At 41.8% G+C, this 22,097-nt stretch overlaps 1 protein-coding gene across 1 annotated transcript in view; it reads right to left on the reverse strand.

The window, feature by feature from the left end:
• tenm1 (teneurin transmembrane protein 1) overlaps positions 1-22,097 on the reverse strand; it is a 166,022-nt gene that overhangs the window by 28,522 nt on the left and 115,403 nt on the right. Inside the window, exons 19-22 of the mRNA XM_041943515.1 lie at positions 19,773-19,916; positions 18,761-19,013; positions 17,971-17,991; positions 13,687-13,919 (exon numbers count right to left, since the gene is read on the reverse strand). Of these exons, the coding sequence (XP_041799449.1) occupies positions 13,687-13,919; positions 17,971-17,991; positions 18,761-19,013; positions 19,773-19,916 (651 nt within the window). The remainder of the gene's footprint in view (positions 1-13,686; positions 13,920-17,970; positions 17,992-18,760; positions 19,014-19,772; positions 19,917-22,097) is intronic.

A 22,097-nucleotide genomic window follows, 5' to 3' on the forward strand; every position in this document is an offset into this window, starting at 1 on the left:
ATGCTGTTTGTATGTGAACGTTTGAATATATGTGAATGTGTGCGTGCAACAACGTGTGCAACCTCGTGTGTTGCGGCGTGTGTGGGAGTGCGTGCATGCATGCGTGCGGTGAAGTAGCTAGGCGAAAAGATAAGGCATGGCAGTTAATCACATTGTGCGCATATGCAAATATAGAGCGGATAAATCAGAGCGTCTGCAGATGAGAAATTCACACTCCCACACACACACGTGCACGCACACATTCACTCACACGCAACTTTTGTGCAGACACTGAGGTTGCCCATGTGCACTAAAGGGGGGAAAATAAACCTGTTCACTCAGTCTCAGCACTGTGAAATGGCACAGTGCACCATGCTAATGTTGTGTGTGCATATTAGCGTGTGTGTCCATAAAGTGTGTGTGTGTGCTTCTCAAAGAGTGTATAATTCCACACGTGCAAAAAAAAAGAGAGTCAGGAGTATGAATTGATTATGCTGCCATCAAACACTGCCCTGTATCTATGACTGAACTGCAGTACTGTAGTACAAGAGCTGCTTCCAATGGCTCTTATTTTCCGCAATCAAACACTTATCATCAATCAATACGAGATAGCACCATAAATGAGGACGGGCGTGTATTTCTGGTAGATCTTTGGTAAGCAGAAATAATTCATGCTTCTTGTAATTAATTATTCATTAAAGCCCCACAGAACAGACAGTGGCTTAGTAATTAAGTCTGAATCAGACACTGTGGCTCATCTAATTATCAACCACTATAAGTTTGTTAACATATTAACCCGCATTAATTAATTATTGATAGCTGCCTTTTTTTTGCTGCTACTTCCCGACTACACATGTATGGTGAGACATAGCGAGCATGGAGAGGACTGGGGGTGATTTTGCAATAGTTGCATGCTAATTTTTGCGAATAAACATTTTTTGGTGAAAATATGCGACTTGGCAGTAATTGCCTTGTTTGATAGCAAAAAAGAGATCCAAAGCAATCACAGAGGCAGCAGACAAACTCAATTATAAAAGCAATTGAAATGCTTTGGACTAGAAAGCTCCATGAAAGGCTGAGGGGTTTAGATCAGCGCGGAGCGTCTGCAGATTATGTTGCGCTGTTTAGAACATCAAACAAACACAAGAAGGTCTATCAATAGAGGCTCTTTTGCCAAACATACCATCACGACAACAAGCCAGCGAGGCTCTGCGGTGGCAGAAAGAGGAAACGGGATCAGATGGGAGAAAACAAATGTTTTCATGACTGAAAAAGTGGAAACGAGGCACTTAACTACTATAGATTGTAAATCTGTATGCGCAGCTTCCACCCAAACAAAGTTTTGCATATACGAAGACATCACAAAATGTGAGCCAGAGGCAACTCCAGTACAGCCTTTACCACAGACAGCTGGCTTTGCAGCCATTTCAGATGCTCCCTCCATATTTTCCAGAAGAAAAAAAAAAAAAAAAACTGTGTGAGTGCTTCTTGGGAGGCAGGTCTGGCCACTGGTCTCTTGAAGAGCTGCAGGTGATAATGGTACCCAGGTGCAAACATTTACTGGCTCTGTTGTTCCATCCCTATAACAGCACGCCCCACCCCCTACCCCGCCTCCACACACACACGCACACACACACACTCGCACAGGCAGGTTCAACTGAACTGCCCAGCCGAACTGTGCCTGCCATCGTCAATCTACCTATTCATCTTTCTGTCAGTGTGTTTAAAGAATCAAGTTAGAAACAACCTGCACGGGCACGAGTTCACTATCTCTCCCCCCCATCTCACCCCCACACCGAGACAAATGCTTCCATCCATATGTGCGCATGTGTGTTGGGCATTCACCTCGAGTGAATGCAATTTATTCCTCCACAGTGGCACGGCTCCACTCCTCCTGTCAGCTTGCCAGGCTCCCTGTGGAGGCTGACAGGCCGGCTGCCAACAGTGGCCATCTCGACCAGTTAAAGGGACACGTGTGTCACATTTCCCATGATCACGCTGACGTTGTCAAACTGACATACCTTTAACAAGGCACGCATAACTAACTCTATGTCCCTTCACCGGGAGAAGGGGATGTGGGTCCACGGACCCAGAGGCTGTCAATCAGACACAAGCATGCACACTGACTCACACAAACGTTGCACCTTTGATGCACGAGCTCAGCCTTTGGCCTTAAGCCTGCATCTCTTATTGACTCAGGGCTTCATTACACACACAGTGAGCTTCAGTAATCTCTCTGAAGCAACACTACACACTCCGACTACAAACAAGGTAGCTGTCAGTCTGTATAGTGTTCTACCTAATACATTACTTGAGTAGCAGGCGTTTTACAGGTAGAGCCTCGTTTTCAGTCAGCATAAATTTGCCTCTACTAAGCCCACTGACTATATTTTCTTTGGTCCCTAGCAAATCTTGGCAGTGGGCTGCCTATTTCCACTCAGAGTATCTATGAGTCCTCCTCTGACCCTTGGTGATGAGGATGGAGACGAGATACTTTCTGAGATGGATCCCTTACTGGGTGAACAATAAAGTTCTAGCCACATGGCCTTGCATGACATTGGATTAAATTTAACGATCCATATTGCACTACCATCAGGCCAGAGTTCAGAGTTTTTTGGTTCAAAATGGCTTTTCAATGAAAACATAGTTAACCAACCAATGCATTTGTGTGCAGTTTGAAGAAAAAAACCTGTGCTTCTCATACTTGTCGTATCTCAACTACATGCGACAGGTAGAAATACTGGGGTGCATTCATTTTACCTTTTAAACAGAACTGTGGTGCTCCACACTATTAAATTATGCGCCTGGTCTCATTCCCAGAGCCTTGGGAATTCCAGAGAGTTGGTGTGTAAACCTAAACAAACTGCGACAGTTTCACAACGTCAACCAGGTGTCAGAAAGGCTTTTCTGAAATGGATCTTTTCTCAAACCGAGCAGTTTTGGCGCCTTAAGCTAACCAAACTGCGAGTGTTTCACAGCAGCCACATTAATCACATGTTAGAAAGGCTTTCAGGCAGGGAGGCACACAGACGCTAATGGGTACTTGGTGCATCTGTATGAAATGCAGAGGAGCATGACAAAGCGGCGTTGGTATTTGACGACCTGGGGTGAGAATGTGTTGAATTAGTGCAAGAAGCAAAGACTTAGAAATAGGAAGTAAGCCGTTTCTCCAATTTGCTTCGAATAGTCACAATACAAATTTCTGAGTAGTTTCAAAGGATCTGTTATATACTTGGGGTATATATCAGCCAAGTCTCCAAGTGCCACCATCAGGCCAAAGATCATATGTGCGGACTTAAACCCACTTAACCTTTGTCCAGTGGGTCTGTAATGGAAGACATGTAAAATAAACCAGTATTTTGAGTTTTGCTGAAAACATCCTTGGTGCTTGACATTCAGTCTTCATTCTGTTTAGAAGGAGCTGTCTAACGATCATATTCAAGACCATCTTCACTCGAAAAGAACCATTCTTATAAATGCTTAAATTACTTAGGTCTACGCTTCCTGACAAGCAGCCTCTTGTGGTAGTGACCTTGTAACAGTGCAGAAAAAACCTTTCACAGAGCTTTCACACCACAAGCTTCACACCAAAGTTCGATACTGCATAGAGTAACATTGAGCTACCCGAATTTTCCACAGAGTTTTGCACGTTCAACTAAAGTCAGCTTTCACTCTAAATCTGCCAAAGTTATGACGGCAACAATTCTTACTTAAGTAAAAGTAATTTTGTGCATCTGTGAATTGACCTAACTCTTCTGCCACACTACTAACACTGGGGTGAAAAAGCCCCGACATGGCAGAAAATATTAGACTGGACCGAGTTACCAGGCTGGAAAATGAATAATGTGATTGTTTTCATTCCGATGCAGTCTGTGGCAACCTAGTTAGCTGCTCTGTAGGATTGAGTGCTGCTCATTCCACTCACTCTTGATTATGTTGTTTAGATATGAGGACTTGTTGCGCCTGTCATCCCGCGGCTGGTGTCGCCTGATCAGAAAATGATAATTGAAAGGATCATTTTGGAAGGCAATGACAAACAACTTATTTCATCATTTGGGTGTGACATGAAATTGACCGCAGTTGAAACTGGTTTGAAATTAAGCCAATTCCAGTGTGCCACTCTAATTTTTCTTTTTTTTATCAAGAACATCAGAATATTCCAAAGCCTACATATAGTATGACTTGTGGTATTATGCACTACTGCATGTCGAGAATTCTAGGATTCTTAACATCACATGTTCAAGACCATGGGTCAACTGGGAATTCTCAATGAAAACATGTACTCTAAAGTGAGAGTGTGCAGTATGCATTATTTACCAGAAAAGACTTTCCCATGTGTAACAATGTAATGCAGTTGAATAGGCTATATTGTAGGCCACAGGAACGGGACATCAGGACATAGACCATATCCCTGCAATTTTTTCTCCAGCCATGTAAAAACTGCTCTCTGGCAGGTCCACGATGTACCCGCTGCAGTGTGCTTTGCTGCTCTTTTGCTTGGCCCTCCGGATTTGCCGCTGGCAGCTATATTTTAAGTATTAGTTTTGGGAGAAATGAGTCTCTGGCAGAACTTCTTATTGTGGCTGCTCAGTGATGCATGTCTGTTGCACATTGCCGATCTTCTAATTATCATGGATGCCGCAGTGAGAAAACAAGCTGTGGTAGAAATAGCATGACCCAATGGCGTCTCTCTAATTTGCATTATCATAGAGTATGCTGCTGTTTGCCTTGCTGTGTGATTAATTCATGTGTGTATCATTAATGCAGGAATGTCCAGGGGCAAAGACAAAAGCTCGGTCAATGTGAAATGAAACACAGGAGCAGGCTGTTAAAAATTGCGCACACATATGCACACGCTCACACACAAACCGAATGTTGGAGCGAAAAACACAGTGTGACTTATCTGATGCCCTTGTTTTGAGAAGTGGTGCTCTGTTTAAACCAACAGAAACAATGATAGTTGACCCTTTGAGAGGGAAGGCAGCCACAGGGCCAGTTTAATATGCAGATGAGGTGTGGGACTGCTACACGCTGCAGGATTTAGACGTAAGAGTTCTCTCTTTCTCTCTCTTTATCCATTTCATTCACTCTCTTGTTCTCACTCTCCCTCCATTCTCTATTAATTTCATATTATTTTTTTAATTCTCTCCCGCGCTCACTCTCTCCTTTCACTCTCTTTCTCTCTCGGTTCTGAGCTCCATCTTTTTCTCTATCAATTTAATCCGCTCTCCCTCTCTCGCTATTTTGTGAGGCGCAACAATCACTCTGCACTAAATGCTATGGGAGCCAGAGGTAGAATAACAATGGCATATTCATTCCAAAGTTATAACACAGAGCAGCTGGCATAGAGGCTACACAGCCCTAGGAGATCTTTGAACTTCACTGCTACAGCCAGAGAATACAGTTTGGGAAGTGGCAGATTTGGGAAAAGTGAAATGCGGGCTGCAGTGATTAGAGCCGTGCATTGAAGGGACATCGCCGCTCATATGACTCCACTGCCGGAAGAGAGGAAGAGGGCCGGTGTTTGCTGAGTTAATGGTTTGCGCATGGGTTTGCTGACAGCATCGAATCCTTGATTCACACTGATGAAACAAACTGGGAAACGCTCCTATGCACATGACTACCTTTTCAACCACTTCTTGTCAATGACACCAGTGCCCAATGTGTGAAGATATTCATTCGCCTAAGCTGCTTAAATGTCAACCACCAGCCAAGACAGATACTGTACTGGTCGTGGTCTGAGGTTGGTGGCCAAGCAGCGATTTGCCATGTGAAGCATATTTACCCCTGGCTGTGGCTCTTTTTTTCACACTCCCTGGCTGTTCAACATGCTAATAACCGCGACCGGTTTAAACCTCACTGCTTTATTCAGCAGCCCGACCCCTGCTATCTCAACTCTGATGACGTGCCTGTGGGGATGAGTGAGCGGGGACAAATGTGTTTGTCTGTGTGGGGAATGGAGACACATAGAAAAAGAGACAGAAAGAAAGCAGAAGAGGAGAGAAAAGAAGAGGAGGGGAGAGCGAGAGAGAGAGAGAGGCCGACGGGGCAAGAGGGAGAAATGTGGTGGCAGCATGTCAGCTTCTGATAAGAGCATTAGTCTGCCCCCTGTGGGCCGGAGTGAGAGACTGACACTGCAAGGGCTCACACACACAAGCGCACACACCTCTCTCTGTGGATATCAGCTTTGCTGTCTGGGACTAGTCAACAAATAATAGATAAGACCTGCGTACGGCAAACATCAACAACTAAACTCTCAATCACTGGAGTCACTCTCGGAACTCCTCTGTCCAAACCAGCATATGAAACACACACAGTTAACTTTACATGTACACAACCATTATTCAACAAATGTGTAAAAAAAAAGAAAAAAAAGCATCCCTTCATGTTGTGAACAGAAGGAGTCCAGAGATGGGAGCCAAGGCTGTTGGGTCCTGTGGGACTGACGCCTCTTTCATGTCAGACATGGGATCCATCCTAAATGGAGCAAGGCCTTTTATTTACAGAGCTAATTGACTGCAGAGGCGCATGTGGAGCCAACTCTAAACAATGCCCCAGATCTTGTATTCATAAGTGAGTGCTTGAAGGACACAAGATAATCCCTGCAGCTTACACTATGGAGAGACTATAAACTTGGGCAACAGCAGTGCACTCAATAGTGCTGCAACATTGTTGGCTAAATTAAAATTATGGATTACTATTTAACAACTGTTTGCCATGTTGTAACAATATTATGTGTCACAGCAGGCAGACCGCAGCTATGTCAACACCACGGCACAAGGATGATTCATCGATGAGAAAGGGGGAGGGACAGAAAAAGAGGTGGAGGGAGCGGAGAAAAAGAAGGAAGGCTCTAATTTGGAGCGAGGAGCTCACCAGAGGACACGAGACAAGATCAATGCCAGAGAATCACACAGCCACTACTTCAAAAAAGAAACGGACAGATATTTCTCTGTGAAGTCTACCACTCATTACCATTGGTAAGAGAGCGAGGGGAGGGGGATGAGTGTGGGCTGTGGCAGATGGATGACAGGGAACCGTGCGGCTCCAGGCAGAAATCTCCAGAGCCTTTATAAGAGGTGGTTAGTCGGAGCACAATGGCCACAGAAGAGTCTGAAGTGCAGTGAGTCAAAGAGTATAAAATACCTGACCGTGCGTGAACAGCAGTGGTCTTGGGACAGAATATTCTATTACTGTATAAAGGCAGAGACACAGTGTGTTCTAAGGTATAAGGGGCACATACACTAAGGAGAACAGTCTTCAGATCATCTGTCAAATTGTAGCAGGAACCAGCTTCAGTCTTGTTTTTCTCTTATCTTCTTCTCTCCCATTTAATCATCTTTTCCTTCTTCTATCTGCATGAACTTCGGAAGTTGGGGGTAATGACAAAAATCAAAGTTCTGCTCTCACATTTGGAGCTACTCTGTATTTAGAGCCAGTGACATTTGAAGCACGGAGTCACTCCTACACTACATTTGTTTATTGTGCGCCATATCGACCGGCTGTCTGCCTCCAACATCAGGCTGCGCTGCATGCACAAGCTGAGTGTGACTGACAGAAGAGGCCGTGCAGGACTGTGGGTGCAGCCTGAGTGACAGGCCTGTGGCTAAATCTGCTGTGCGACCTGGGGACTAAGAGTTGGCCAGGTGTGTGGGTGTGATTGGTGAGGGCAGTAAACAGATTATTTCTTCTTCCTGGCAGCACCTGCTTTTTGTGCAAATGCAGCCCCCACAAGCCCAATCTAGTCCTATTATGGCCTTCCCAGATGATAGTACATATGATACTGGCTATGTAATGGCCTCATTCCACAGATGCTGCGTGGTGTAAACGAAAAATAAGCGTAACAATCTGTCACCTCTGCGCGACATGCTGGAAGACAACAGACGCAGCATATGAGACACCTCACAACGCTTCAACATATAAACAAGCATTTAAGAATGTTTTCGGGAGTTGAATCATTAATAATAATCATCATTATTAGAAGGGTCCATACTGTCCTCTTCCTCTTACCCATAAACAAACCCACGCTCATGTTTTGCTGTACGGAACTCATTAGCCAACCTAAGGACGCCATGATGACACTGATGAATGACAGACAGTGTTGTTTCCTCCTCCTCGACATAATTCTCAGTTCTTCCCCTTGTCCTTTTGTCTCATTCATATTCACGGTCATCACTGCCAAACATGATAGCACAATACAAACCAAAGGAAATATACTGTATATAGGAAGAATAGGAAGAAATAAGAGCATAAAACTACACAAATACAAAAAAATGCTTAAAATACAAATATCCAAAAATCTACTTTATCAATTTATTCATATGAATGATGTGAAAAGCAGAAAATTTAGGTATGTGTAGTACTAAACGGCCAAATGATCGAAACCAAAGATGGTACCATATAAAAAAAACCTGACAATGTGCAAGCTGTATACAAATGGTTTTATACTGTCATCATCAATGAAAAAGGGTTCCATATACTTTAGTTTTATTCCTACGATTATTAGTACGGCATTAGCGCAAGCCATAATCATTAGTTTCATTCAAGTCTCTTTAACCTTAAACTGTAAAACATACAGCTGAAAAATGATATTGTATAAATAAAAAAATATTCTCAAAACAGTACAGCCAAATCTAATCTTGTTCATATCTCAGCACTGAAGCCATGTTGGTTTCAGAGTTTTAGATCATCATCCAAAATTTTGCACTTTGTGGAGACGCACTTGAGTGTCTGCATTTTGCTACTACACAGTACTGTGATGGACAAAAAAACCCTCTGTAACCCCAGCTTTCCTGTGGCTGACCATGCCTTATTGATGACAGAAGTCAGAAGAGACCAGCGAGACTTGCTCGAGCTGAGAGGCAGGACAGAGGAAAGGAAATGAAAATGTAGTAGAGCGGCAGAGAAGACACATGGCAGGAATCCACTCCTGTCAGCTAATAACTAAGGGTATAACGATTAACCAATTCAAATCGACACGCCGGGCTTAATGTCTGAAATATATGTGCATTAATTCAAACAGCTTGAACCGGGCTAAAGCTAGGAGGGACTCAAAGCTAAATCTGCAGACTTCTCTGTATTAGAAAACTTGACATGAGTGTATTTTTGGCTTCAGTTTAGCCATTTTCTTCTGCAAGCCAAGGCAAGCCATGCTTACCCTATTAGTCAGGATATTATTGTCATTTTAATAAACAGATCAAATAGTTCCTCTTGTCATTTGACAAAGTCTGTATTTTTTTTTTATTTTTGTGGCCAGCTATTGGCAATTTTTACTGATAATTTCTGCAAATTACAGAAACAGCATCCCTATGGATTGCAAAGTATGCAATCACTGGTCAGATTGTGTGGTGAAGGAGGGGACTGAGCTGCTGCCACGCAGACATTTATGCCTGTTAAATGGAAGCCACGTGAAGTTGGCACGAGTGTGTGGGTGTTACACACTGTGCTTGAGTGACATCTCCCTGGCTCCCCTTTTAGTATTTTTACATCTGCTAGCATGGGATAAATGACACCCTTATCATTCTTAATGGTTTATGGCGTCAACAAACTCCCTACATAGCTCCGTCCACCTTCAACCTGATGCCAGGTTACCATCGTATGGGATGGATGATTGTGGGAAAGATTCACACAACTTGGGAGCGTTAATGTCACCTGACAACTCAAGAGGGTAGTGCGGTATGATTTCAGAGCTGGCCGTGTGAGAGTGATGTGACAACATAGCATCACATTCATTCAGTTTTTACGACTTTGAATGGCAGGAATGATATGAGGTGTCCATGTTTGTTGAGTTTTCAGGCACTTCTGTGTTATTATTAAGCACCAAGTTGGATATATCAGAGCTTTCAGAAAACTCAAGTGGTAATTGTGGTCTAAATGTTGATGTGAAAGGTATTTACAAGTTGAAAACTGGAAATTACACTAGCCCCTACATGACATGAACGTAGCCTGAGCAGAAGTCTAATCAGCCAGAATCAGTGAAAACACCTGTGTGTGTGTGTGTGTGTGTGTGTGTGTGTGTGTGTGTGGCCACGTGTGCATGTGCACATGGTGCACTGGAATGGTCAAGAAAAAGCAAACACTAAATAATAAATATTTGGCATATTTTGTTAAAATTCTTCTTCTACAAGCCAGTGCAACACAACACAGCAATGGATGGTAATGCTTACCCAACAGACCCGAGGTACTCCAATACTCCAAGCCTTAGAATTTCCACAGCATCACAGGTGCAGTAAGACTGCATCAAATAGTGATATCAAGCTTCAAAAACTCCAGAATTTTGTACATGAACAGCATTTCTGTATTGATGAGAGAAGCATTGCCTTCTTTGTGTAACCAAGTCCTTACCCTTGGGTACAAATGGTGTGATGTCCAAAAGCAGGTTCCATTGGTGATTTTTTTTGGTTTGTTCCAAAAGTTTGGGACAGTGCAACATGACCTCCTGTATGTCAAGTTTAAACCCCCCCCAGCTTCCTCTGGATAGCACACGCTCCAGACACGAGGTCACTCATTGTGCTGTTTCTGCCCTGAAGCTTGACATTAGAGTCGCCCAGGTGGGATGTTAAATCTGTCACAAATGCAACAGCTTCCATTTTCTTTTCATCTTGCAGCAAGTCCACAAACATTTTGGCATTTGTATTTTTGAGCCCGAACAAAAAGGTTTGAAACTCTGTGCGAATGCCCCCAGAACACTAAAGCCAGCACTCCAATACCGAGCCACCTGACATTGTTGTGAAGGAGCAAATCCACAAATGCTGCACATCCCCCTATGACAATTGTGTGCATGCGATGCTGCAGTGCACATGTTGCCTTCAAACATCTGACAAGTCTCATCACGGTTGTCATTACTTGTGAGTACATTTCACCCTGACCAGCACACAGAACTGTTTGGGGGATTATGCAGTGATATACCGGACCAGGGTGGGGAATTTTTAAGTGTTACACCAATCCCTTCTCTCTCTCTCTCTGTCACGCATGGTCATCCATGTTGATTCATCCATGGCGAGTGAGATGAATTGTGCCTTTTTTTGATGGCTTCCTGCAGAGGAATCTGAAGAGTTGTATCTGATTTATTTTCTTGCTGATGCAGACCACAGCTATAGAGCATTTGGGGGGCATTCATCGTGAAATATAATGTATTCATAATGTTTTATAACTACACTCATAAACAAACACAAGTCTTTCTGAAGAACTGTATAAACGGCCATTATAGATGTAACTTACAATGAATTATAACTTTAAGTGTCTTAAGAACACTTTAACAAAACATCATGAAGTACAGAGAATGGAATTATTGTGCTACACGAGCCTTAAAGCATTAGTATGAGAACAGCAGAAACAGCAGAGAGGATGGAGTAAGGACAGAAAGAAGGAAGTAGATGCAGCCTGACTTCCCTTAGAGGTGGTCATAATATACAGTATTATAAGCCCCATTAGTCAACCTCCAGTTTATAACCAGTCAAGAACATCCATAAGACACTTTATGTTACAACTCATAATAAATCACATCTATATTTTTTCATGACTTTTGATATAGTGCATCAGAAAGCATTATGTGTGTTTGTTAGTGTATTCATAAAGCATTGTGATTCACTGTGAATGAATCCCATTGTGCACAATAGATGTGGTCTTCATAGAAAGTGTTACCATTCTCTTTCATCTCATCTTTTCTCTTCCCTTCAAGCATGGCCTCCACCACATCGCTCATATCCCCTTTTCTTTTTAAGCATTTTGTTTTTGGGGGCATTTCTGCTCTGTTATGATAGGACACATGAAAGGCAGGAGAGAGAGAGAAGGGATGGCGTTTAGCAAAGGTTGGAATAAAAACCAGGGCTGCTGCGGAAAGGGCTCAGCCTTAACACATGCAGGGTGAGTTACCAGGGTGTCCCATGTGTACTCTTTTGTTAATGTAGACTTTTGTTCAAAATGGGCATGTTTTGGTGTTTGGTGTAGTTACCACTCTTCACTATTGTCACTGTTTCATTGCATAGCAAGCACACTGGTGTCATGTTTCCATGGGGCAAAATCAACATGAACTTCTCAGTCCATTCATCCTGAAACCTTTTTTTTCTATCTGCTAGTTTGAACACTTCATTTTACTTCTTCAACAGGAGCTCCTCCCTCTGATCTGACAACAACCTTGTTAGCTACAGTGACTAGCACGCAGCTGAACGATGCAGGTGAGCAGACCCGATAGCAATCTGAGACTAGAGAGCCTCGTCTGGAATAAATTGGACCCGAATCCACCAACTGGGTATGTATACAATAGACCTTTTCAGTTGGTGTAGTAAGAATAACACAGGTGCAACTAATAACATTAATGATGGCCTAATTCCACTGAAGTGTCCCAGTATACCATGACAGTGAGCCAGCCACAATAGCAGGTTCCAAGAACTGGAACACCTGAATGGACCGCTGCCATGATTACTAGTTGTTTTGGTCACACGTGTTTTTCCAGCTGTCACAGGGCAAAATTGCTGTAGAAAAGATCTAGCAGGATTTTGGCACACATGGCTGGCAATTGGCTGGCAATTTCCTTTTACATTTTTCAACAATTAGCTATTTTTAAGGTAAATCCCATGAAATAAATAATTACCTTGAAAGGTAACTTTGACCAACAACGACAAACACTGTGGGAAAAATTACTGTAGCCTGGTTAGATCAGTTTATATTTTAAAATGCTGACGGCAGGGTTGAGCAATAGGCACAACCAGCGTGAATCCATCAATCCATCCCAGCTGGTGTCAACAGTGCAGGCTGCTAGTGTGGAAGTGTGGGGTGCTTTTATGGCAGAACACAGTCGGGTCCTTGAACCAATTAAGCATTATTTTAATGGCACAGCATATCTAAATATTTGAGGGCTTACACTGGAAGTGCTACATTACAAATTATATGAGAAGCAAAGCTTCCAGTGATTTCCTCTTTAGTCAAAACACAACACAGGAATCAGTCATAACATTAATACTTGTGCAGGGATTACGCTTCAGAAAATGGATATAGGGAAAGAAAGTCAACAGTATAATTTAGAGAATAAATCTAATCACAGTGGAGTTGTAATGTAATAACTGTTGTCTGACAAAATAGAACATTAGTTCAGTCACAGTTCAGTTATATATCATTCAAAATGTGGGGAGTCAGTCCCCAATGAAAGAATATTTCTGAACAAGGCAAGAATCGAGCAGGTTTCTGACTTTATGACAGAGCAACCACCTGCAGATGCAGGAGGAGGACTTCATAGATACGCAGGAATCTATAGATAGATGACCAACTTGGATTGAAGGATGTGGCAATGAAACAAATACAGAATGTGTAAGATGTGATCACAGCATTGTCATATGAAAACAATCACCCTCCCTATAGTAGTCTCTATGTGTCCCATGAAAATCTCAATATTGACTCGAAGTCACATTCTGTATGAAATGATGAGACGTGGTGAAATACCTTTTTTGTAATGCAATCAGGAAAATATTACATTATTCAAAACATCAGTGTAACGAGCTGCTTCAATACAATGTACTGACCTTCAGAAAACTAGTGGGAGCAGAGTTCTCCAGCTATCTGTACCAAATATTACTGAACACTGATCTGTGAGTACTGACCACGCTGGCCTGGAGGCATGATAAATGTAATTCATGCTCATGGCAACAGTGTGCAGCACTCGTGAACTGACTGAGAAAGTGACTTCTTTGGATGTAGGGTATATTCTCCTACCTCGAGGGTTATTGAGTGCAGCTTCAGTGGCCTTCCTGCCCTCTCCGCAGTGGCTCTGGTCAAAAGGTAGACACTGCTCCCCTGTCCCGGCCACTACCTCCAGGTTGCGAGATGGATCTTTTGGCTGCCCGAGGTTCCTCACCCGGTACACTCTGCGACTGCTGGTGTCAGACACGTAAAGAACCTCCCCCATTGGATCCATAGCCAGGTAGTACTTATGAGCAGGGCTGGTGCTAGTGAGAGAAAGTGTACAATGTTAATATCAGCGAGGGTGTTAAGACAAACTGTTAAGAGGGTTATGAATTCAAAATGTCAAACCAGTGATCAATATGTTCCTTGTATGTCACTACTACCTAATAACCCCATGCAGAAAAGCTAACCAAAGCTGATCTCAACAGAACTTCAAAACGCCACATTTACACAACATGAGAAAAAAAAAAAAAAAAAAAAAAAAACTGGCATTGTCAGTAAGAAAAACTACAGTAAACAGTCACAGTACTTGGTGCCTCTGGATAAAGCTCTCTTTAATGTGTCGGGCCTTTTCTACACTACTCTTAATCCTACAGAACAGACTGTGCACTGCATACTATTGTACTTGTGGTAGATTTATTCACAGTTATAATAAAACAATATGTGGACATTTTTATGTTTAATATTATTTGTTCCTTTTAAAATTGAATTCCAGTTACTCCATAATTAGACACCACAATTTTCTAGCTTTGCAATGAACAATACTAATCTCATAACGACAGCAAAGGAATACACTTTGATTCTAAACTTTAATAAAATGCTCACTCATTTTTCCTTTATTTAATAAGACTGAAGGAGCCCTGCAGTCAGCGTCTCTCTGTTCAGGATTTCGTGTTTATGCATTATATAATGTTCACCTGTAGTGTTGTATGAACAGCAGCATGCAGAGACCTACAATTACTGACAGTGACGGCAGCAAGGTGTTTTTGTGTGAGCAAGATTTTAGAGTGCTAGTCATTATGTAAGTCAGCATAAATGAACCCATATGCCAGGCAGAGATAAGGAACCTTATATATGTATGTCTGTATGTTATGCATGTAAATGTATGTGCAGAGTGGATAAGGTGGAGAGCAGCATAATTCATGCATTGATAAATCCTACCAAAAGCTGCATCCTTATCCAATATTTCTGTGACATGACTCTACAAGAGTCTACTGGCGCAGTCTGAGAACGGTTTACGCTTATGCACTGTATTTTATGTATGTACATATTTCTCTTTTCAATCTTATGCCTATATAGTATGTGACAGCTGTAAAATGTTTCCTTCAATGCTTAATTTTATCTTTTGCTGCTATGGAATAAAGCAAACTACACTGAGAGCGACAGGAAAACAGGAGGAACAATAACAGGGAGTGGGTTAACATGCAACGAAGGTCTCAGACTAAAATTAAACCAGAACATTCATATGGCTAAATTTGGCCTAAGCCAAATGAGCCATGTGGACACATAATTGTCTATTGTTTGCATTGTTATTGTCGGTTGATGAGACGTAAGAGTGGACAAAAGACTGGAAGTTTTTTCAGTATCAGGCTCAAAAAACACAGCACATTATGTGGAGGAAGGACCACAGTGTGAAATTCTGGACTTTTCGTACCATTTTAATGAAACTGTCTTTTGTCCTCAGTATAAGCCTCAGGCTTAGGTTAGCACAATATGAACACTGACTTCATTTACCCTTATATTGACTGTGTGCTGTATACTGTGCTTTGTGTAGGAGGAGTGCTAACACTGTGGGCATATCGCTGTACAGAGAAGACTTGACTTGCTTCTGTACATATTCTGCAGTTCAGTCATTACATAAAAACCTTCGGAGTTGTCAGGTTATTGTGTTGTATTATTGAGACCTGAACACTGTGATTGCAAAAATGATGTAGAATTTAAATTTTGAACTTTGAACATTGTAAGTAACTGATGTCCAAGCAATTACTTTGTAGTGTGAAATCCAGTGTCAGCCGGGTCTGGTCAAAGGCTTCCAGCCAATTAAACTCAAACCACCTTGTAAGAGCTTTTTCCCCTAGAGATTCGGTGAGAGAAGTCTTGCAAGCGAAATAACAGTGTTGAGAAAAACATTTTTAATGTCATACTTTTGCACATTCTTTCTCAATTAAAGTGCATTTATGTTTCTTACAGACATTTTCTCGCAGGTTACTAATAGGTTGCTATAATTTTCGGTTTGCTTTGGACAGCAGTTGTACATTGTGAGACCGTTCTGGCCCGACAGACCCTTACTCTCTAAAGAGAAAAAACATCCTTCTGATATAAGCTGAACCTTCTCCTAACCCAGAAAAAAAAAGCTCAACAACAACATAGGCAAGGGTGCTGTCAGTCAACTAATCCATTAAGTGCATAACTGTTTACAGAGCTGTGCACTGAACTGCACATACATAATTTAAACTTGATCCTAAGAGAGTTATTCACTGAGTTTCAAAAGTGTGCCAGTGCTCAGCATATCATATGCTCTCTTGAAGCTACCACAAGCACTACACGGTGCATATAACTGATTACAGATCACTTCACCTGTCTTCTTCTCAATTAGATGCTCACAGCTCCGAATACGTTATCCATTTATCCAGTGGAAGGGAAATGAACAACAATAACAACCGCAGCACAAACCATCGATGGACTCCCTGGTTCCCTAGTTCCACACGTAATAACAAAACAATGATTAGAGTTGATAGGCACAGTGATCTGGCTGTTCCTGACTCTCTCTCTGAATCGACCATCTGGGCTCTCAGATAATATTGTAGAGGACTTCCTCCCAATCTGCTTTACTTCCATCTCAAACTATTGAAGAGAAAGCACAGACAATGGTTTTATGGTGAGTACATCCCATATTGTCTCCCCTCGGAGAGCACCTTGTTTTGAAGCCCTGTTGGCTGACAGGCACTTTGCTGGGAAGAATGTGGAGTGAAAAGCTTTGAAAGCTGAATATGGATGAATAATTAATGTATTTGACTTTGGAGAACAATAGTATAGAATAAAAGAGAAACACTAACATGCCGCTAACAGTAAAAAGCTGCTCTGGAGAAAAAGGAGGAAGGAAGAACTAAAGGAGAAACCTCCGGGGTGAAGAAAGGGTATCCAAAGTGCCTTCAGAAGAATCCAGTTGCTGTAGGTGTTTTTTTTTTTCATACAGCTGAACTGTCAGTGATTGGGTCGGTTAGGTTTGCATTCGTTCTGCTGCCACCTGGGTGACAGGTTTCAATTCTTTAACCATTAGGTTAAGTTTCAGCTTTTTATCCTTTTCTTTTAGCTATTTCAATCGTTTATCTTTTACATTTAGCTATCTATTTCAATCATGTAACCCGCTCACTTCAGCTTCTTCTAGATGTTACAGCTGGCTTAATAGGTGGCTCATTTTTTAAGCTTGATTTCTACTAGTAAAACTACTCCACAATCTTTGCACTTAGCTGCAGAGGTAGCCTCGGGCATGCAAGCACTCTTGGTTAGGAATCACTAGCTTAGGCTACACAAAAGAAATCTACCACAGTTTGTGCATCACAGGCACATTTACATTTGTACACCTGCAGACATATGTACACATCCACTCATACAGTGCAATCATACACACAGCCAGGTTATCCTTTCTGCATGGTTGGAAACTTTGGCACGCTAGAGATACGGCATCTTGAAAAATCCTCTCTCTTTTCAAATCGGATAAACCCTCTCTGTCTCTCTCAGAAACACCCACAAGCAGACACACATACACAATCGGCTCGATATAACCCCTGATAGTGGCGCACATGCAGACAGACACACAAACATCCACACACACACAGAAACCCTATAACATCTGTCTAATCTTCTGTCGAACATGGTGTATAGAGCTCACACCACATCACAGCTCGGGGCCAGGGACGATGTTGAGGCCATACGAGGCCTCGGGCTTTGTGCCCTGCTCAGGAAGTGAGCAAACCGCTGCACCCTCCAAACAGACTTCCAGTAATCCTCTAAAACATGAAATCCTTGACATTTTGGCCGATTTCCAATTCGCAAATTTAATATCGCCTAGTGAAATTTAAATGAGGATTTGATAGATATGACTGCAACCTGAGTATATGCAGATTTAGCGTGTGGCGTGTTTGTGTGCTTGTGGGAAGAGGGAAAGTCAGGTCAGTGCAATTATGCAATTTGCATCAAACAAACCAAGATAAAGGGTTGTGAGGCCTGCCTTTTCTCTTGACACATGTTCTTTGTGTGTATGTGTGAGGTTTATGCAGTTATACAAAGGAGGTGTCAATCACCCGTTCTCACCTGTGTCTGGTGTCCCTGTTCCTGTTAAAATCCATAAAGGAGCATTTAAAAAGAAGAAAAGAGAAGGAAAAACATCATTTATGATGCTAATGAGAGTCACTCGGAATTTCATAGGCTACAATGAGTCAATTTTCTCCCCATAAAGTGAGATTAGGGTTGATTTAGATGGCTGTATTGTTTCACATTAAATATTAACCTAAACAGGAAGCTTTTTGGCATTTCCTCCCAGAGGACAGGGAAGTATCAAATACAGACACTATGAAACCTCCGTCTGAACCAGAAATATTAGTCAGAGATACAATAATAACAGAGAACGAGAGAGTAAAGTTACATAAGGAGAACACTTTACAGGACAAATGACTGTGCAATCCCATCGAGATTCTACGCTTGAGAAAATACAGAAATAGAGAATGTAGTGCCTGCAGCGCAGTAGGAGATATCATCGTCATAATCCACAGAAAAAAAATATCTTTGTTTCACTGCAAAGACTTTGAGCTTCTCTCACATCCTAAAGAGGTAGATTAGAGTCTGTGATGTCTGAACCTCATACATTCTACGTTTGCATGAAGACAAACTTCAGAATGTATTCTACTGAGATCAAACAGATCACAACCGCAGATGCCAACCAGAACTAATGCCACACTAACCCATAGCAGCCGAGCTAATTTTGTTTTATTTGTGCTCAACTCAATCCAGCGCTCAAAATCCCACTGCTTCCCGCTGTGGGAGATCCCTGCCAAGATCAGTCTACTCTTATCACATGCATACCCAAAGAGATCACGAGTCTTACTTGAGCTCCAGTACGGTTCTTGTGTATCCATCAGGATGGACCCTGCGGATGAAATTGAAGTCCCCCACGTAGAGGGAGCCATCAGGGCCGCTGGCCAGTGCCACGGGGGCGAACAGCATCATGTCCCGAGCGGCGCCACTGCAGCCTGGACCACAGGGGACGCTCCGGTAAAAACCATTCCCCATCACAGTGCTGATGACAGGGGGCTGCTGGGAGAGGAAGATGTTTTCCCCGTTTCCCTTGTGCAGGATTCCTGTGGAGGGAGGAGTGTGATAAATACTTTAAAGGCCCCCAAAACACATTTTCTCAATCAGCTTCTTACTATGAGTGATGGGATCCTATATGTGCACACCATTTTCTGACTATTCCTACAATTTTTTGTTTTGTCTGAGCACCTCTCATTGGTTTTGAGTGCAGCAGGCGACATTTGGAAAAAGGTGATGTCACTCACTTCTCAGCACCAATCAGGATTCGGCAATATTCAGATCTAAGCATAATGACAGTTTTGGGGCTGTTTTGCTGATCGCACCACACCCACACAGCCCTGTTGAGGCAGATCAGAAGAATTTTTGAGTGTTAAACTCTCAATTAGTAATAGATAACAGTGATTTTTCCTGAAACTACTTTGGCTGGTTTATATTTAGTAAGGAATATTCAATGTTAAAGAGAAGTACTGAAGATTTAAAACCATTTGTTCAGGGGCTTTAATGATCATATATATAAAACATTGATTGTTTTGGTTAATAATTATGATGTAGTCACCTAGACTCCTACAAGGACCACAATGGAAATATGTGTTATCTTTGATTTTTTGTTTTTGTGTGCAATTGTATGTACTCGTTTGTAAAATGTCAAATAAAGCAAAAATACTGAAAATACATTATCTGATGTCCTAACATTCAAGAATTTGTGCATTTTAAAAGAGGGGCATAGCATGCCTGCTAGCCTCCATGTGCCAAAAACAAAAACAAAAACAAAAATAAAAGCAAAAGCAGTGCAAGTTTGCTCTCACCACTGCGTATGTTGAGGGCATGGTGTTTGTCCAGAGACCACCCTCCCAGGTTTGAGGGCACCAGTTCGAATCCCTGCATGAGAGCGGTCCTCCTCTCCCACTGGATGACGCCAGGGCATGACTCATACTCATAGCCGACAGAAACTGAAATGCAAACACATTCACATGTAAGGGGATTGATGCCATGCACAGTAATAACTATGTGCTGCAAACCTGCTGTGCCTAACACAACAGTATATGCGGCAAAATGACTGTGGTACAGAACTTGACTTTACACAAAAGCACACTCATTGCCCTTCTCTCTGAAAACTATACTGTACTGAGTGGTGAGACACATGAAAGGCCTGTGGCGAGACCTCATCAGCGTGTGTGGTTGAGGGAGATCAGTGAGAAGTGGAGGCGTAATCAGGAGGAGCCCGTCTTCATGAAGGAGCCCTAGAATTAGCTGCTTGGCCTCTTAGTTGTAATGATACGCTGTGCAGCTTCCCACTACAACTAACAACTATCAACAGCTTTTTTTGGCCTGGCAGGATGAAATATGTTTTCGACAGAAATGTACCACTTCAGACTTGGAATACGTTTAAAGGCAGCAGGTGACAAAGCTGTAGGAGCTCTCGAAAACATGCAGACACACAAACACTCTTGCGTAGATGTCAGAAATCGCACATACACAGAAAGAAACACATGTATGAAGTCATGAGCCTTTTTCAAAGGTGGAAAATAACTAACTCGAGCACTGTACTTCATGCTATTTCAGATTTTTACTCCACTTCATTAGACAGCTATCGTTACTACTCACTTTGCAAAAAAATACTTTATCAACAAAACACATGATTAGCTCATCAGATAATCTATGAAGCATATTCATTATTCATAATGAATAATGTATTCATTTTTTCCTAATAATACTGCAATTTCTTAAGGCAACTGTTAAAAAGATTTATATCATTTAAAAGGTAAAATTACATTTCTACATAATTAATTTTCTGTATTGGAGAATTTCTATATTGTGTTATTACCACATTTGTTTAATGTTGCATTAATCTATCTTTTTGGACCATTTGGGGCCAGTGAAACAGGCTGTAAACACAACGTTGGTATATTATTGCTTTATTAAGTTGTTATAATGACCGACAGAGTAAAATTAGCAATCACCATTTTAGAAGCCAACTGACAAATTTTAAGTCCAATATTCAATCTGCTTTTGGTGAATCCTATGCTAATATTATGCTGGAGTGTAATGGGTTTATCAGAGCTTTATCAGTGATTTAAGTAAAGCAGGTATTCATATTTTGAGTGGCCTGTGGGCATGGCTTTCATTAAAAGTAACTTTTTACTGTAGGCGAGTTAACCTCAAAGTAAGAGGTATTACATCTTACATCTTCCCTTGCATAACCAAGAGATGTTTTAAACATTTTGCCCACCTTTGTTTTTAAGGTAACGTATGGAATGCAAAACACTCTTTAAAGCAGTGTATAATTAAAGCAGTAGGAGTTCAGTACAGTCAGCTTTGTCACATTATAAAATGACATAATGTTGCTTACATGAAGATAATGATATAATGTACAATAAAGACAGCTTGACACGTCTGACACAAACGCGGTGGAAGAATAGTTGTCGCTGTCAATCACAGTTGGCACTGATCTTTCTTGACTGGTTTCATTGTAAACCACCATGCCTGTGAATTGATGGGTACTCACAGGGAACTTTGGAGCAAGGTCAGCATAAAGACCAGCAGAGGTGGTGGAATACATTAAGCAGTAAGTGCTCACATTATGTTCAAACTCAGGAGATTTCCTTTAACACAGAGAGAAACTCTCAGCAGGCACACAGGGCCAACTTAAATCTCCAACTCAATGGTGCAATCGATAAAGTGATTGGGGAGGGAAAATAATGGGTAATTTGGGACACCGGGGATTGTGAAAGAGAAAAAAAAAACATATAGTGTTGGACAAAGTTCTTAGCCCTGCAGCTATCTCTTAAGTTCATTCAAAAGCTTCACTGGTTTCAATTTTGTGTCCTAAGCTCTGCCAGGCTTGTGATCTTGCCTTTTAGAAGGACAGAAACAGGACTGAGAGGTGTGGACTTTAAATTGATATTGAAGTAAAATAAAAACACACAGTGTTGTGTAATTCCTGACCCTTAAAGTCACATTGCTACCCCCTTGAAGAACCTTTCTTGGCCTGGAAACCAATCCATCCTTATGAAAATGCATCAGAAGTTGCCATAAATACATTATCATGGGACACTGTCCCGTTAAAGAAGGAGAAGAAAAAAAATACAATAAAATGGACTTTATTTAGGGGACAAGGCTTTTCCAGGACA

This window comes from Chelmon rostratus, chromosome 9 (genome assembly GCF_017976325.1).
Source record: "Chelmon rostratus isolate fCheRos1 chromosome 9, fCheRos1.pri, whole genome shotgun sequence".
NCBI lineage: Eukaryota > Metazoa > Chordata > Actinopteri > Chaetodontiformes > Chaetodontidae > Chelmon > Chelmon rostratus.